This window comes from Maylandia zebra, linkage group LG8 (genome assembly GCF_041146795.1).
Source record: "Maylandia zebra isolate NMK-2024a linkage group LG8, Mzebra_GT3a, whole genome shotgun sequence".
Lineage (NCBI taxonomy): Eukaryota > Metazoa > Chordata > Actinopteri > Cichliformes > Cichlidae > Maylandia > Maylandia zebra.
The window spans coordinates 24,482,104-24,500,800 of NC_135174.1; the positions used below are offsets into that span (position 1 = coordinate 24,482,104).

Here is an 18,697-nt window from a genome sequence, read left to right on the forward strand (position 1 = left end):
ACTCACAGTGTTTTCTGGGCTCTCTGGGGGTGATGGTGAAAGATCTGATGAGCTTGAACTTGAATTCGAACTGGAGACCTCTGGTCTGGGTTTAGCTGGAGCTGGAGCTTGGGCTGAGGTTGGGGGCATGTGACTCCTTTCCTGGGTCCGGCTGGGGGAACCGGTGAGTCCAACCTGCTGTGCAGGAGGAGGTGGAGGAGGAGTGGAAGCCATGGATGGTGGGGGGGCAGGATGGGGCCACTGTGGAGGATTGCTGTGAGTTAAATTAGCTCCATCCATTTGAGGCATATGCTCGGGGCTGTAGTAGACATTGTTCTGCACTGGGATCCCCCCTGCAGGGTAAGAGGCCTCTACTGGTGAAGTCTGGTAAGGTTGAGGGTAGACAGAGGGGTAACCTGGCTGTGGAGCCATATGACTGTGTAGGTGGGGGAGAAAGCTTGGATATGAGGGCAGCCCTTGGGTGGGAAGGCCTGCAGGAGGGATAAAAGACTGAGCCATGCTCATTGCCATGGAAATTACATTGGCTAAGGAAAAAAGGGGCTGCGAGTGGGGGGGCCACATGGTGGGAGTTTGAAGGGCAGGAGGGGGTATGTTAACAAATTCCGTGTTGACAGGACTTGGGGTCTCACTCACAGGACTCGGCGAGTTTGGGGTTGGGGAGGGAACAGAGGGGAAGGTGGGGTTACTGGCTACACGTGTGAGGGGAGGATGGATCCCGGCTGGCTTGGGTGAACCAGGAGACCCTGGATATGGGAATGGAAAGTGGGTGTGGTTCATAAAGGGCAAGTGGTATTGCTGGTGATTAGGCAGGAGAGATGTAGGGCGGTGATGGTGCTGATTATGAAGAGGAGAACCTAGAACACAAAGAGACAAGCGGAGCTTAATTCAACATATAAAGTAAATGACCTTAGACTAGATTAGAAAACCTTTTCTGTTGTTGTACCATGTAAAATATATTAAAATTAGGGGCATTGATCTTGTTTGTGCTCAACCCAGTGAGTTAGGTTCGATCATATCGTTTCTTTCCTCTCCTCGTTTTGTCAGTCTGAATCTTCCCTCTCCCCGCCTGCCAATATAATCACCATGAGGAGCATAGAGTAAATGTTTCCCGTCCTTTTAAATAATGAGCTTCCATGGTGAACAAAGATGTTTTGTTTAAAGCAGCATCGGACCATAATTGCATCTGATCGCTGGAGCAGTTGCACACCAGGCTTACATGGCCCTGAGGGATTTAGCGTCAATGGAGCAAGTGAGGCTTTCATGTCAACATTTTAGAGGAGTTTAAATGGGATGCACGTGTGTGTATGTATACAAGACTGTGGGTCTAATTGTCAGATTAAAGAAGTCAAGATTGTTACATCACTCCTTGGGGAATAGCTTAGGACGCCAATACCCAGCCCCATCTATTGATTGGCCATCTACCTCAACAATGGCTCCACAGTTATAAACCACACCTCCAGTTGCTGATGATGCAAACCAGCCTGTACTTTTTCCAAGCTGACGGAAACAGGTTAGGCAACACTCTGTAATGTGGCCAAGAAGCATTACAAAAGCAACCATGCACCAGACGTCAAGCAGAGAAGGAACACGGGAGAAGAGGGAATGAGGATGTACAGATGGCAATGCGGTTGCACGTGAAGGATGTGCGCACTTTAAATGGCTCTCCTTTCGAGAGAGAGTCTCTGACAGGGAAATTCAGCAGGAGTTTGTTCTGGCAAGCAGATGTTGCTGACTATCACAGGAGTGGAGAACACTCATGCTTTACAGTGACAGCATTCACAGCTCCCTAAAAGCTAGAAAGCGCCCTTCAGGTGAGGTAATTACCCAGGAGGCCTTGCTGCAAAGCAGAGACAGACGAAGGCTTTGAGGTGTAGTGATGGCGGATGGCGCCATGCGAATGTCTGAACAATACCAAGAACAGGCCCTGAGGAGGGGAGGAGGTTTACGAGGTAGCCGAGCTTTGCTTTGACTTATTCTATGCCAAAGGACTGTAACAATTTTTCAGTGTGCTGAAACAGTAAACAATGCTCGGCCTCTTCGCTCAGGGACCAGAGGGAGGGGCGGAGAGCCATTTACCTGGGGCGTTGTGGAAAGACTGTGAGCGTATTAGAGGTCGCACAGGTGAAGTAATGTCTGCACTGGAGACCTCTCCATTGGGACATGGGGGCAAGCCACGTACCCCTGCACTCGGTTTAGCCACACTGCAGTCTAAGACGAGACACAAACATGCATGAGTCGATGCTCTTTCACAAATGATCATGCACAGGCAAAAAAAATGCAAGTTAGTCTCACATGCATATCAGACACACACACACTCGATGGTACTTTTAGAATTAGAGGCTGATTCACTTTCAGATTCCTACCATTTTTTTCTTCTTAAAGAGCATCAAATCATCCAGTTTGCCATTTAATGGATGAATTCAGTTAATCAGAAAACATGTGAAACTCACCAGGCAGAGAAGAGGACGAGTGTGTTCGAGGCAGGGCGTGATTGTGCAGATTAGGCTGTAAAAGAGCACATTTGATAAATTCAGTCTCTCCTTCCAAAAATACTGAAACACTCTGTCCTGTATTGGATATTAAGGCCTCCTTTCTCACTTCAAAGCCCCTTCACAAGTTTGATGATTAGCTCTAATAGCTGGTTAGAGGCATGATTGGAGAACTGCTGCTAGTTTGAGGTCTACATTTATCATGGTGCCTAAGAGAACACCTTAATTTACTGCTTTTAAGATGGTGGACTTATAGGGAAAACATCAAGTCATCAAATCTGAGTGTCAGGCCACACAAACACTAGACCTTGGCCCTCCTCGTTTGATTATTTCAAAGTCTCATTTAGTAATTTTGGATTTCTGTTATAAATGTTTTCAAGCTCAAGCTATTTTTTGTTAGACGTCCTCATAAGATATCAGATCCAGGCAATGACACTTTTCTGTAGACTCTAACACAGAGGTGGGCAATTCCAGGCCTCAAGGGCCGGTGTCCTGTAGGTTTTACACTCAACAAAAATATAAACGCAACACCTTTGTTACTGCTCCCATTCCCCATGGGATGGACGTAGAGACCTAAAATTCATTCCAGATACACAATATAACCATCCCTCCCAAACAGTGGTCACAAATCAGTCCAAATGTGTGGTAGTGGGCACATCTGCTATATTGAGATAATCCATCCCACCTCACAGGTGTGCCACATCAGGATGCTGATCTGACATCATGAGTAGTGCACAGGTGTACCTCAGACTGCCCACAACAAAAGGCCACCATGGAATGTACAGTTTTGTCTCACAGCAAAATGCCACAGATGCCACAAGCAATGAGGGAGCGTGCAATTGGCATGCTGACAGCAGGAATGTCAACCAGATCTGTCGCCTGTGCATTGAATGTTCATTTCTCAACCATAAGCCGTCTCCACAGGCGTTTCAGAGAATATGGCAGCACATCCAACCGGCCTCACAACCGCAGACCTCGTGTAACCACACCAGCCCAGGACCTCCACATCCAGCAGGTTCACCTCCAAGATCGTCTGAGACCAGCCACCCAGACAGCTGCTGGAACAATTGGTTCGCACAACCAAACAATTTCTGCACAAACTGTCAGAAACCGTCTCAGGGACGCTCAACTGCATGCCCGTCGTCCTCATCGGGGTCTTGACCTGACTCCAGCTCGTCGCCGTAACAGACTTGTGTGGGCAAATGCTCACATTCGATGGCGTCTGGCACGTTGGAAAGGTGTGCGCTTCACGGATGAATCATGGTTCACATTGTTCAGGACAGATGGCAGCTGAGAATGTCCCAGTTCTTGCATGGCCAGCATACTCACCGGACATGTCACCCATTGAGCATGTTCGGGATGTGCTTGACCGGCGTATACGACAGCGTGTACCAGTTCCCACGAATATCCAACAACCTCGCACAGCCATTGAAGTGGAGTGGACCAACATTCCACAGGCCACAATTGACAATCTGATAGACTCCATGCGACGATGTGTTGCACTGCATGAGGCAAATGGTGGTCACACCAGATACTGACCGGTTCTGGGTCCCCAGACCCCCAATAGCGCAAAAAACTGCACATTCCAGGGTGGCCTTTTGTTGTGGGCAGTCTGAGGTACACCTGTGCACTACTCATGATGTCAGATCAGCATCCTGATGTGGCACACCTGTGAGGTGGGATGGATTATCTCAATATAGCAGATGTGCCCACTACCACACATTTGGACTGATTTGTGACCACTGTTTGGGAGGGATGGTTATATTGTGTATCTGGAATGAATTTTAGGTCTCTACGTCCATCCCATGGGGAATGGGAGCAGTAACAAAGGTGTTGCGTTTATATTTTTGTTGAGTGTAGATATCACCCTGGGTCAACACACCTGAATCACTTGATGAGTTCATTACCAAGCCTCTGGAGAACTTCAAGACATGTTGAGGACGTAATTTAACCATTTAAATCAGCTGCGTTGGATTAAGGACACATCTAAAACCTGCAGGACACCGGCCCTCAAGGCCTGGAGTTGCCCACCCCTGCTCTAACAAGTCAACTAAAAACATGTGTGTCTTTGAGTACCTTCTTTCTATTTCCTTTTGATTTTGTATCACTTTACATTGTAAAACTGCAGTTACTTTGTGAATTTTGACTGTTAAAAGCACACAAGCAAACATCAGTTGCTTTCCTTAAAGTTTTGTAATCCCCTCACATTTGTTTTAGAGCAGGGCTGTAAAACATAAGTCCCATTAGCCAAAATCAAATTTGAAGCATGTGGAGGAGGGCATACTCCCATATGGAAAAGATGTATATAAATCTTGTAAAGTTTGTATCTGTCTTGTGTGAAACTTGTATGAAAAGCATATAAGAGTGAAAACAGATATAAGATCTCTTGAAAAATTATATAATGAAGCTTGTATGTTTTGGATACTTACTAAAACAATGTATGAAAGTAATGAGAAAGTGGCCACTTTCATGAGTAAATCACATATAAGTTTTTACTATTTCTTTTCCATATGGGACAGTTTGGACTTTTTTTTTTTTTTTTTAACTATTTTCATAAGTTTTACAACTTTTTCTACTAATACAGACGTTCCCCAAGGCCATTCATACTACACCAAAGTAAATAAGTATTAGATTTCTGTAATTTTACAAATTCACTACTTACAATTTAAGTCTAAAGAGTCATGTTGACCGGTTTTTCATTTACTTTTTCGTATACTGAAATATCTCAGGGAATAAGTAGTATTAGTTAGACTTCTGTGTCCTGACAGAACAGGGATATTTACTGGCCTGGCTCACGTAAGATCAAAATAGGCTGCATGTGGCTCGTGATGTAAAAATAGTTTGACAATCTTGCTTTAAAGCCATCAGCGGGCTGAAGTTTTCACATTTCAAAATCTACAGGATAGTGTGTTCTGGGTGAACAAACTCACTAGTATTTTTATTCTTGGATTTAATTTATATATTATTACATCCTTTAAAGGTGTTTTCAGCCTCCTCTGTAGTCATTTTTCAGTGCTGCCGTGTCCACCAAGCTAAACTAACCTGGTGAAATGGTAAATAGTGCACAGCGGAAATCGCACAAGTGCTGTTTTTGTTTTGTTTGTCCACTGGTATGTAGAGTAAGCTAAGAACAGCTAGACAAGCAGGACTTTCCAGGGATCTAATCTCCATTTATAGAATTTATTAATAGAGTCCCGGCACAATGCCCCACCTCAGCATTACAAGAGCCAGAGTAGAGGCGCTGTGGACAGATGAGTTTCTGGGCTTGTCAGTCTCTTCCTGACTTCCTGTTGGTCTGTTTTCTTTCTCTTTTTCTTTTTTTTCCCCCTTGACAATTTAGGACTGCAGTCATATTATCTCTCAGCTGTAAGGGGAAGTGGCTACGCATGCAATACACATCAAAAGTGAAGCTATAAACGTAAACTCAACCAGGCTAAAGTGTTCTGTTGAACCTGAGATCTTTGTCCAGATATTAATGTGAAAAGAAAAGAAAAACATCATTGTTTTCCTAAACAATATTCCATAAGCAGCAACTGGAAATGCTTTCACATTAACACAGTTTGCTTTTGAAGCTTTTTCAAGTATCAGGCGTATTTGTCATTGAACGATTCCCATTTTCATGTGGAAACAAGATAAATAGATGATAAATAGTAGTTATGGCTCCAACTTCCCTCTTTTTCCCATTATTTCTCAATCTCTATGATCATATTTTTTTTTACCAAAAGGACAAGAATGGTTGTTTCTTTGTGTTCCACAAAGTGGAAAATATCCTGGCAGAACTGATGATTCTTTTCCATAAGTGGACAAGCTGTACCTGGTTACACATTAGGTCACATCTTGTACAGGGACTACACTGCTCCCAACAAGTCAGTTCATTTTACAGCTTAACAAAACCTGGATTCATAAAAGCTTAATTCATCCAAGCATAAATTATTTTACCCACTCCCTGTGGGCAGATATGCTGGAAAGTTCATTATGTTGTGGAAACAATTTGTGGTTACGGAAACAAATACAAAAAAGGAAACATGATTTAATGCGTTTTATGATATTAGCACTTTAAGTGAAAGCTCTTCGTCAGGTGGTTTTAAGAGCACTTAGCCTTTAATCTTAAAGGACTAACCTCAGGAAGGACTGTGGACAGTGACGTTTTTTTATTACCAGTGGACAGGACATTACTCTGAAGTGTTGAATTTGTCCCAGATTTATGGGTCTGTCATTGATCAGCGCAGAGAGATGTTGTAATTTATGATAATAAGCACTGTAAAACACAATCACTTCCTTTTTCTCTCAGCTAACAATCCTGTGGCGCAGATTTATGGAAAGGGGCAGGTGCTGTTTCTGACCTGTGAGGACGACAGTGAGCTAATCCCTCCGTGCAATGCAGGCTGGGCAAGTCGGTGCCCAGTGGAGTGGACCGGCTGTTGTTTGGCAAACAGTGCCTCGGCTCGTTTGATGATGTCACCCAAGCGGTAGATAAAGCCCTCCTTCTCTGATGGCAAGATGAACTCGTTGTGCACCTAGATGGCAAAAGGACCACGGAGAATGTATTCAGATACTTCACTTAGTCAAATTCAAAAGTGCCACAAGGTTATGAAAAGCAGCTAGAGTTTCTCGATAGCAGCTCGCCAGATAGTGCAGAATGAATAAGGTTCTTAGGAGCTGTAGCCAAAAAACAACAGTCATAAATAAACTTTTTAGCTTTTAAAAGAAGTGTTATAAATAACAAATTTTTTATTTACTTTCACAGACAAAGACATAGACTGTATATCAAAGATGGTTGTGGGCACTGTGACATCACCCATTAGTTTGTGAAGTCCCATCTTCTTGAGTGGCCATCACCAGATATTTCAGTTCTGACATATAATCAATATAATTTGTGTAAACACTAAAATGAAATTTAGCCTTCTTCGTCTAGAAGATGGTGTAAAAAATATGTTTTGTCTTTATTCATTACTAAGATTGTATTTTTCAGTAGTTTTAAGTGGAGGGGATTTTATTTAATTAATATAAAATTACTTAAAATTTTATTCTGTACTGGTCTGTGTAATGTTATGACTTTTATATAACAATTAGATCTGCAACATTAACTAAACAGCTGTCATCAGTCAAAGTGGAGTAAAGTGCCAAAATGTATTAATTAAAAGAAATAAAGTATAAAATATTTTTAACGTGTAATACAATAAATCTGTAAATATAGTACACTAGTGCTTGTTTATTTTGTGGGTTTATGAAATCCACAACGTAGCAGATGCTTAGAGGAGTTTTGCATATTCATGCAGTTTTCAGTGTGTCTGAATTGTGGGCTGAGGCGTAGCATCGTTTCCTGACAACATGGCATAATTCAACTCATTTAAAACCCTCTACTGAGAACCACTGTGCTGTTGTGAAGCCAAGTGTCCCTGCTTTGCCAAGACGCAATAAACAAAAGCCTAGTGTGTTTTTAGAGTGAAGGAAAACTGCACATCCAGCGAACAAAAAGTGCTACTGCACATGCTGTCTCATCGCACCTTCATGTGAGGTTCCCTTCCCCAAGAAGAACTCTTACTTTCATCACAAACCCTCAGTTTTTCCCTACCCTTAACTAGGGATTGTTGGCTTTAGCCCATAGGTCTGTAATGACTCAGTCACTGGTATGCTAGCAAAGATCAAGTGGTTAAAATGCTAAAATATAAATGTTTCAAGTAAATGAATGCTGAGCTTTGTTTAATTTTTGTCACATTTTTTCTAATTTGAATGAAGTAGAATTAACATTTAAAATTTCAGATATCATAAGCAAAATTAAAAATCAATCAAAATTATTATTTCTCAGGGATTCTAGTGCTACACTCTTATGTAGCAAGCACTTATAATGTTTATAAAAGTCAAAAAAGTAGTGCCTCAAACATACATTCTTTCTAACGCCCAGTAGGGGGCGACTCCTGTGGTTGCAAAAAGAACTCACATTGTACAGATGGCAAAACTGCCCACTTTCTACTAGATTTATTACTGCAGTAAAGAAATTCCTACTGAGTTTATGGTCTCATTTGCTAGGTTCAAATCTTGGTTAATAAAGCGTGATCTTGATTTTTGCAAGTTTATTCTCATTTAGCATAAATAGACGAGTGTGCAGTGTCCCGTGTTTCCTCAGTCAGATCCAATCCTAGCTTATAATTCTCATGTAAGAGAAATAACCAAGATGGCAAAGGCCAGCATGTCAAGCACAAGGCTTCAAAACAGCAGCCAACAAAATACAAATGGCTACTTTGGTCTTTTTAAACAGTCTTTAAGCATTAGCTGCCCAATAAAGGTAACACTAAAGAAAGTACTATCTGAAGGTTGTAGCAAAAATTGAGACTCACAAGACCAGGAAACATTTGTTCAATCTTGCATTGTCCAATTTTGGGGATGTAAATTGTAGTTTCTGTTTCCTGTTTTTAGCCGACAGGTTAGGAATGGCACCCGGTGTGGTCTTCTGCTACGTTCAGAGATGCTCTTCTGCAGACCTCAGATGTAACAAGGTATGCAGAAGAGCAATTGGTATGCTCCTGACCTGTGGCTTTGACAAGGCATTTTCACCCACACCAACTGCTACTGTCTGCATTTTTCATCTTTTTCAAACTACCCTCCATAAACTCTAGGGATGTTTGTGTGGGAAAATCCCAGTAGATCCATAGTTCTTGAAATACTCAGACCAACCAATATGGTATCAATCACCACACCACATTCAAAAACACTTCAATCACATTTCTCTGACATTCTGATGCTCAGTTTGAACTTCAGTAGATCATCTTGACAATGTCTATGTGCCTAAATGCAATGATTTTCTGCCATGTGACCAGTTGACTAAAGAAAAATATCGTTGTATAAACATAATAAAGTTATAAAAAACCTAATAAAAACAAGAGAAATGTAACAAAAGATGACCGTTTGATAATTTTATATATATATAATGGCTAAGCACAGATAATGGCTCACCATGACAGCAGCAATGTCTTCTGGGTTATCTCCATCCAGGTCGAACTTGAAGGTCACCATCTTGTCATTGTGCGTCTGCAGCTGGCACTCCACCACCCGGTCCACTTTATCAGAGAGCTGATGGAGACAGAGAGGACCAATGGTGATGACATGTCTAAAAGCAGGAGTTACAACATGTTTGTGCACATGTATGAGACTCTACTGTAGCAGACTATTTAGGCACATGTGGTTATCCATGATGCGTTTGTCTCTGCAGCCAATCCAAACAGGCTCATTAAACGACCACAGAATGTCCTGATCAAAAAAGCAATGCACTGCGGTCGCTGGGGGAAGAGCAGCATTGCTACTGATAACGTTACATAACTAGGGTGGTGCCTCACCACTCACTCATAAATAAATTTCCTCCGCTAATTCAGTTCAGGCCAGTTTGATTTATTTGTTTATTATGTGCAGAATAAAAAAAAAAAAAAAGGATTTTGCTGTGCTGTAATTAAACCAAACATTTGATTTATTGTACCCCGATGATGCGAAGCCTCGAGCGCGCCCTCCTCCTGAACAGCTTCGCAGCCGTTCGTCTCGCCACTGATTTCTCGTTCTTCTCCGATAGGCCCTCGTAGCCGTCGCTCAGGCTTGAAGTCACATCAGACGCGTAGCTGTACAAAAAAAAAAAAAAATCATATGAGTTAGAAAACACACCCTAAGAAACCACTGATAAATTCCTTGTAAAGCAATTTTAAAGCCAATTCATCATTTAGAACAAAAGTAGAGATCTGAATATCCACAAGGACTGATTATGTTGGCACATAGAAATAAACACTCTGAATTGTCAACGAAAGGGTTGACGTGTTACAGTGGCATGTCTCTGGGGTACAAACAGAGTCTACAAGAAGCTGGTGTTCATCCAGGGAAAGCAACGTGTCGGTGCGATCTGTAACATTTATACAGGAGTTTTAGGTTTCAGAGAACTGCAGAACATTCAGGGTATTTTATAAAAAGGTTTGGTTCAGCTAATTACATCTCATGGGCCTTTTTTTGGACCACTGTGGTAACAGACCCCCCCTCCTCCATCCACCTCCCCAGCACAGGCTGCAAACATTTACAGGCCTACTGGCTGGCAGCACCCACCCGTCCCTATTTAAAAACCTCCACCTCACAGGTAACTTTAGTTCACCTTCAGACACTGAGTACACAGAAATCAGACAGAAACAGGCGAACATCTGTGGCGATGCTGCAAACCTTTGTTTTCTTTGTTATTTGTGACACGCAGTTTGGGTCGTCAGTTATCGAGGGCTTTTCTCAGAAGAATTAAGCAACTGGGAGTGTGTTTTGGATGCTAAACATGACAATCAATCCCCTCTTGATGTTTGCTTCAATTTATAGTAGACATGTTAGATACAGCCTGTTCCTTGCTAATCGAAAAAGGGAACTAAGATGATGGTGAAAGAGCCTGACAATCACTTTATTTACCCTAAAAAGAGCTTTGATAAATTGGAAGATGACATAATTTGTATTAAACATATTAGGTTCAAAATAAAATCACAACTTTAGATCAAATTTGTGTATTTTGAGGTGTGTTAAGCAACGAAAACAGCATTTTCTTATATTCTATAGACTAAAAAACAAAAACAAAAAATAGATATATCATCCTCTTAAAGTGTTAAATCCAAGGTGAACATCCTCCACAACACTCGCACACACAAACACATTGTGCTCAAACATTGTATCACTAATATCCCACCAGCACAGAAAACAAGGCCTTTACAACATCTGACACACAGTCAAAAAAAGAAATCTTCAAGGGTCCATTCTGCCTCTCTGCAAAGAAAAACCCAGCAGAGTCTGTCTATAGCCTCAAGCCTGAAAGCCCACAGGAGTGGAGGAGGAAGGGATCCAAAGAAAATACATTTCTACAAGATTCCCATTGATTTTCAGGTTTCTTACTTAAATTAGGCAGGAATTGTTAGACTCTATTGTTCATTTAACAGCAAATAAAACGGCGGAGTGAGGAGGACAGAAAGGCTCGACAGATTTACCTCTCCACGGGGGAGTTGAAGCCACTCGTAGGCCTTGAACTGCCGTGTTCTATGTTGTTGGAGACAGCAATACTCTATGAATAGAAAACAGGAATGTGGTAAGATAAACATGGAAAAAGACAGTGTTCATTTTCTTTGTAGTTATATGTGATGTTAGGTGAGGAAAGTACTCACTCTAAAACAGTTATTTCAGTGCTTATGACTAAATTTGAGTTATTTTGGGGTTTACATTTTAACTTGTAAAATATTGATTTTATGACTATATAAATGCAAAATTTAGAGGAAATTTGATTAGTTAGAAAAAGTGATATTTATGCATCAAATATGGGAAAAAGATGATCACAGATCTTTTCACTTTCTGATTTAAAATGAACATGATATTAGAAAAATTTCTTTCAATTGAGACTGAGGCACAAGCTGCTAGCATGTCTTTAAACTCTTAGTCTACCTAAATTTATTCAGCAACATGGCCCAAAAATTGCATCTTGCATGCGCTAACTATAAAACAAAATAAATCCTGATTTGAGGAAAAATATTTAATTCATCCTCTGGGCCCTCCAACCAGTAGCGGGAGATAGATGCCCCTCCCTGAGCCTGGTGCTGTTAGAGGTTTCTTCCTGTTAAAAGTGAGGTTTTTCGTCCCACTGTCACCAAGTGCTTGATCATAGATCTGATAGTTGGGATTTCTTTCTAATATTGTATGGTCTTTACCTTACAACAGGGGTGTCCAACTCCAGGCCTCAAGGGCCGGTGTCCTGCAGGTTTTAGATGTGTCCTTGATCCAGCACAGCTGATTTAAATGGCTAAATGACCTCCTCAACATGTCGTGAACTTCTCCAGAGGCCTGGTGATGAACTAATCATCTGATTCAGGTGATATCTAAAACCTGCAGGACACCGTCCCTTGAGGCCTGGAGTTGAACAGCCCGCCTTACAATATAAAGCACCTTGAGCTGATTGTTGTGAATTGGCACTATGTAAGTGAAACTGAATTGGATCGAACAAAATTAATAAAAATGTCTTGCTTGGTGATAAGTCGTCAATGACTGACGGATCTATTTATAAAGTAACAGGTTTAAGTTAAGTAATAAAAACTATCATTAAGAAACTGAAATTAAGAGGAAAAAAAACTCAACTATAGTTCTGTATTTAAAGCTGTTCTTAAAAGGTTTGTGTTGCCCTTTAATTTTCTTTTTAAATTATGTGTCAGCCCTGGATTGGAGAGATTAATGAAAAGGCGGTCTTGTAAAGTCTTCAAAATCATCCTCCCCTCTACCACCCTGAGCTTTCTCCTTTTATAACAAGCTCTTTATTGAAACCACTTACCGAGGGGAAGCGGAGGGAGATACCGTTTACGGCGGGGGGGTTGGGATGCGTGGTGGGAGAGTTCGCAGGCATGCCGACGTTGCCGGCCTCCAGCGGATCCTGAAGACCAGAGGGGCTCAGATAGCCGTCCGTCTCGCAGTCAGCTGTTTCAACAAAGCACATCGACCATTAGCACATAACCCGCTGTGGCCTAAAAAACTGACACAATCTGTACTCTGTGCATTCTTGCACACACCTCTAATGACCCCAGCCTGAGATACACAAAACACATAAACAAGAAAAATCTGAAGGGCTTCACTGTGGAATAGATTTGCTCTGGATACATTTAAATGAGATCAGATGGCTGTCTCTAAAACAGGAATAAAAAGTTGAGAAACATTCAGCACAGCACATGTGCACACCATGGAATAAGACCTACAGGGCCTGAATAATTCAGTTAACCACAGTTTCACTTTTCTCTGCATCTCTCCCACGTGCGTTGACATCAGAAAAGCCTTGTGTGAAGCGCACTTGTGCAGCTAATGCAGTGAAAAACATGTCTCTGGAGTTTAAGAACAGCAAATAAAAGAATTTAAACAAAACTTTAACAAAAATTTAATGTACTTTACTTGTGTATTTTTCTATTTCATTCTTCTACTCCACAGTAATTCATAAGGGACAGCATTTACATTAATCCTGCATACTGCACAGTGAACTTTTGCATGCAAACATTTAACTTTTCACGGTATATGGATGTGATATCAGACAGCTTACAGTTAGCAGAAGACAGGCTGTTGTGGCGAACTTGAAAGTGCTGGTCAACTTCGGGCTCCTCTGGCTCTGCAGGGTAGTGGGTGCTGACGCCAGAGTCCACAGAGCTGGTGACGGGGGACAAAACTGGGGCCAATGGTGTCAATGGCGTCAAAGGGATGGGGGAATCTGCTGCAACAACATCGTTGACCTTGGGCGAAGCGGCCTGGTGCTCTGGTTCTTCTTCTATGGCTTCTTGCGCCTGCTTCTTCTTCCTCTCCTCGGCCTGCCGCCTCAGTTTCTCTCTCTGACGCTTGATGATCGTCACTCGGTCGCGTATAGCCTTCGCTACTAGTTTGAAGTCTGCTTCACACACAAAGCCAAGCACAACCTGCATAACAGCACAGGGAAATGGTCAGGGTACAACATGCATATGAGTGCTAATACAGCTCTATTGCATTTAATGACCTACTTATGCAAGCTGTGACATTATCTGAGAGTTTTATAAACATGCAAAGTCGGTGTTGTATTTTTTCATTTTTTTTACAAAAAGAAAACACATAGGCCTCATTCTTTTGACAATCTGGCATTTTTTACAGCCTCCCATGACATCCAGTTCAGCAGAGTGGGACACCGAGTCCGTAACAACCTCTCAACACATAGTCAGATTACAGCAGATTAGCCTGGCACGATGTCCCCTGCTGATACCAAATTTGATCTTGATGAAAACTGCCGTAAAAAGGTAAACAGGTAAGAAATTGTATCTTGTATTCTCATTAAAAGTGACCTTTATGGAGGACATAAGGTTTTGTAATAAGTGTAGGAGCCATTATATTATTAAAGACACGATTACGGCTGCTTCCTGAGACGTCCTCTCCCATTTCAAACCACTGATAATTAAATGGTGAGCTGTGACCTTAACATAGTACACAAGGTGTTCTCCTTAGGAGCTGCAGTGGATATAACAACAGAAAGGTAAAGGAACCACAATGATGTTGAGGTGCATGTGCTTTCACTGTTAGGGTTAAGAGTCAAACCCCATACAACTCTAATTAAATTGAACCTATTAAGCTTTTCCTAATTTCTGTCACATTTATTCTGTTACAGTTCAGGATTATCATGTTAAACATAACCAAGCTTTGAATATTAAGGCCACAATAATAGGACAGGTATCCCTCTCATATCTTCTTTAAACCTATTGTTTGTGAGGGGCATCCAATTAGAAGAAAGATTGATTAAATCGCTCCTGGAAATATTACAACTGAATCCACTTTTAGTTGTCTTTCTAATCACGTTAGTGTCCAAATTAGGTTTTTGTTGCATTGAGGACCCTCATCCACCCTTCATTTGGAAAACCTAAAAAACCCCTAAAATTGTAAATGAAGATTGGGATGCAGAGAGCACGTGGAAGTTGGTTAAGTTGGCCTCTATCTGCTGATCAGGAATCAGTTACTCCATTTCCTCACCAACATCTGTTACAAACCTGGTCAGTAAAGCAGCAAATATTGACCTCACAAAATCCTTTCTTCACGTGCCAACCTACCATTTCCTGTGCCACCTCCTCAGGCACATCTTTGTAGAGCTCGAAGAGGAACTCGATGGCGTTGTTGTCCTTGTACTTCCCGTGGAGCTTCTTGGTGTCGTCCATGCGCAGCCACAGCTTCAGGCCTGACTTCACCATGTCATCCTCCTCTGCCAACTCCACATGTACGCCATTGTTTTCCTGGAAGAAGGGGTGATCCAGAAGGTCCTGAATGGTGTACCTATAGAGAGAAAGTAATTTGTTTTATCGCACTTAGGGTTGCTATTGCAAGGTTATTTCTCATAACATCCGAAACTAGTTTCACTTCAGTTTAAAAACAAACAAACAAAAAAATTTAAGGAGATATAAAGGAGATGAACTGAAGACTTTTTACAAAGTTTTCTTTGTAATTGTTTAAAATAAATTAAGTAACTTGCAATTAATTTGCAATTGAAATCCAAATCAAATGCTAAAATATACTTTCTTCCGAGTAAATGCACTTTCTACCACTAATATATGCCCATGGGTACAGTAGTATCTGGTCAATGTTGTTTATATGCTAAAAATGGGTAATTTTAGTTACTAGGTGGGTTTTAGGCATGTATATTTCAACTTTTGTGACAATAAATGAGATTTTATTCCCATGAAATTAAATCAATAGTACACTTCCTTTAAGTGTTGCATGTGCATAAATGCTATAAAGGGGGCATTTTAGCTTGTTAGCTAAATTGTCATCACTACCATCATAATGGCCTCATAATAATCATGCATTATTAATTTTTTGTATAGAAATGGGATGTTACTGCTGTGAAATAACTGATACAACGCTTTTGTAAGGTCTTATAGATGCTTAAATGCTAAAAATGGGCAATTTTAGCCTTTTGCTAACTAACAACATGATGTCATGTAAGAGGCTTCAGGGGCCTAAGATGACCTGTGCCCCAAGCTTGGTTGGTCAACTGTTAAAGGTCTATGAGGAGTCTGTGAACAAGGCAACAAACAGACACACAGACAGAGATTTTGTGTAATTTAAAGATTTTTACTTCAGATGTTCAGCTCATATCAGTCCACTTAATTCACAGATTACAGCACACTAAATCAGTCATGGCTGTGTGTTTATGAGATTAACTGTGACTCGGTACTGAGCATGAATTGGAGTACAAACTGCCCACAATGCAGCCTCACTGCAAATGTGCTGAAAAATAGCAGCTTTTGTGCTTCAATCATTAGAGGAGTCATGACTAAAATACCCATCAAAATTAAATTTAACACAGTGGTTTTCAAACTGTGAGGGCAAATGCCACTTCAAGTGGCCATCTGGAGGCTAGGATATACAAATATGAATTCTTAAAAAAACAAACAAACAAGGTTTTATGATGTGATTGCATGAATCTTTATTTAAGGAAATTAAATTTGTATAAATTTGTATAATTTAGGCCATTTTAAGGCTTTTTAAAGTCCTCTAGACATCATGTATGTGCTTTCTGAAGCATAGTGCAACATAATAATTGAGAATAGTGAAGAGCAGAAAAGATGATATAAATAATAAAGTGTGTGCTTTCATTGTTACCTTTCATCTTTGTTCATACGGATGCAGCCCTCAATGATCTCCTTAAGTTCTGGGACTTTGACTTTATAGAAGCTGTCAGGTTTAATGCCCTGTGCAAACAGATAAGAACACAGAGTTTAATTTCATCTATTAGGCTTAATAAAAAGTGTAGGAGGGAACACAGACTGGAGCTTTATGCAGAAAAAGTTAGCAACAATGATCTCCTCCCACAGTTCTTCTTCTGAGACGATCAGATCAAAGCGGTGACAGCCGCTCCCGGCTGCACCGCATGTCTGATATATCGTCTGCTTTGTGACATCTGCCTCTAGCCAGCATGACATTTGGCTTTGCGACCATGTCAACACCAGAGGAGAACAAAACCAAGAGCTCAGGATAAATGGAAAGAAACCCAGCAATGCTCTCCCTTCTTTCCTTTCCCTTTAACTTACACCAATCCTTGCACCGATTTTTATTTTTATTTTTAACTCAGAACAGTTGCTGTTTCCATGCAGTTAATCGCAAAATTATTAGGGCAGGACTTCTCAGTAATAAGAAATAAGGGAGTTCTTCTAAATGCTATCATCAGTATGTGCATAAGTCTGTGTACAGATTACAGCAGAGCTCCAAGTCCTGTAACAACAAAGATAAGAAAGGAAGTAACCAAGGTCATTTGGCCAGCAGATACCAAAGCAATGCAATGATGCACCCAAACACCTAAATAATTTGATTTACCAGTAAAAGGCTGAGTGGTACACTTTGTTATCTCATTTAAAGACAGACATGTCACTGCATGTAACTGGTTCTCTTTAATCAGGGTCACAAAGAACTTCAATGCATACTCCTGCTGCCTGTTTAAGTGGGGCAAATGACAGAGCTTTGAGAGGAGAGACAGCGTAGTAACGCCATTCCTATTTTAATTTTTGGTGGGGTTTTTTTTGGTTTTTTTCCATTCTTTTGATAAAGCATCCCAACTACATGCCAGTGCAAACATAGCGCGCTTCATTGCAGTTATAGACATGCTGTTTGTTTGTTTAAGCACTCTGCTGCAGTGTCCGCATACTGTGTAGGCACCTTGAGAGTAAATCCATTTTCCCTAGATCCAAATCTAATTTGTGACTCAGCTCCTTTCTGGTGGCGACGGCAGTCTACATGTAGATAAGAGCTTGAGAAACACACTGCGCTTGTATTAACTTTGGTTTGTGGGTCAGATTTTAATGTTGTTAGGAACATAACGATCAGTGAACCCAAATTATTTTACACAGATATGAGAACAAAGCGTGGTTATGTCTTAAAAGTAAAGTGTGGTATTCTTTGACAAGAAATTCAAGTATACTAAGGAGGAAAAACACTATAAGACCAAAATACCTAAGACTTACTACTGTTTTCTAATTTTAATTCATTTTTCTTCTTCAGTTCACTTTCCAGACTGGTTGTTTGCTTCAAAAATGCTTTAAAAATGTTTAGTTTTATCTGAGATTTTATTAATTTTGTAATAATGAAGATGAAATGGTTATTTATTAGAGACAAATTTAAGGACATCAGAACATTACTGCAATACAAACACTTGCCATCTGAAGACATTATCATTAGTTAATTAGTTTGTCTCTATAGGCTTTCAGTCATATGAGCCATGTTAATCTCAAATGCTTGATAAGAAGGCAACTGGACTTTTTGTATTGATGAAGATGTTTTACGTATTAGCCATTGCGTGAGCCAAGGTATGAAAGGCTAATTATAATGACCATGTCCCCCACACAGATTCTTTCCAATGATTTTGATGAGGTGCTTTCCTTAAATACTGAATGAATTCTGTTAACTGGTTTTATAAGAGCAAAATCAAATTCCACCTAAAAATATATCTTATTCTGTACATATTTTTATTCCTACTATGACTTCACTACAGTATTAACTTCAATTTACTATACACATTTGTTTCTATATAATTTACACTACATGGACAAAAGTGGTGCACCATTAGTACATTACACCTGCAGGAACTGTGCAGCCATGGAAAGCCATGCCATGAAGCTCCTTTTTTTTTTAGGTTTTGTGCTAATGTGGATATGAGATGAGGGACTCAGAACTTGGTTACCTTT

At 40.7% G+C, this 18,697-nt stretch overlaps 1 protein-coding gene across 3 annotated transcripts in view; it reads right to left on the bottom strand.

Moving 5' to 3' along the window:
* The window catches only part of wnk4a (WNK lysine deficient protein kinase 4a), a 50,066-nt gene that overhangs the window by 7,050 nt on the left and 24,319 nt on the right, over window positions 1–18,697 (bottom strand). For 2 of the 3 annotated variants that reach the window (XM_014408459.4, XM_076887670.1), the window contains 11 exons: window positions 16,623–16,711; window positions 15,074–15,293; window positions 13,555–13,921; window positions 12,802–12,944; window positions 11,477–11,550; window positions 9,961–10,096; window positions 9,444–9,560; window positions 6,833–7,006; window positions 2,451–2,505; window positions 2,077–2,208; window positions 7–854 (listed from right to left, as the gene is read on the bottom strand). In XM_014408459.4, coding sequence (XP_014263945.2) covers window positions 7–854; window positions 2,077–2,208; window positions 2,451–2,505; window positions 6,833–7,006; window positions 9,444–9,560; window positions 9,961–10,096; window positions 11,477–11,550; window positions 12,802–12,944; window positions 13,555–13,921; window positions 15,074–15,293; window positions 16,623–16,711 — 2,355 coding nt within the window. The remainder of the gene's footprint in view (window positions 1–6; window positions 855–2,076; window positions 2,209–2,450; window positions 2,506–6,832; window positions 7,007–9,443; window positions 9,561–9,960; window positions 10,097–11,476; window positions 11,551–12,801; window positions 12,945–13,554; window positions 13,922–15,073; window positions 15,294–16,622; window positions 16,712–18,697) is intronic. The other variant, XM_014408460.4, reaches the window with a different exon arrangement.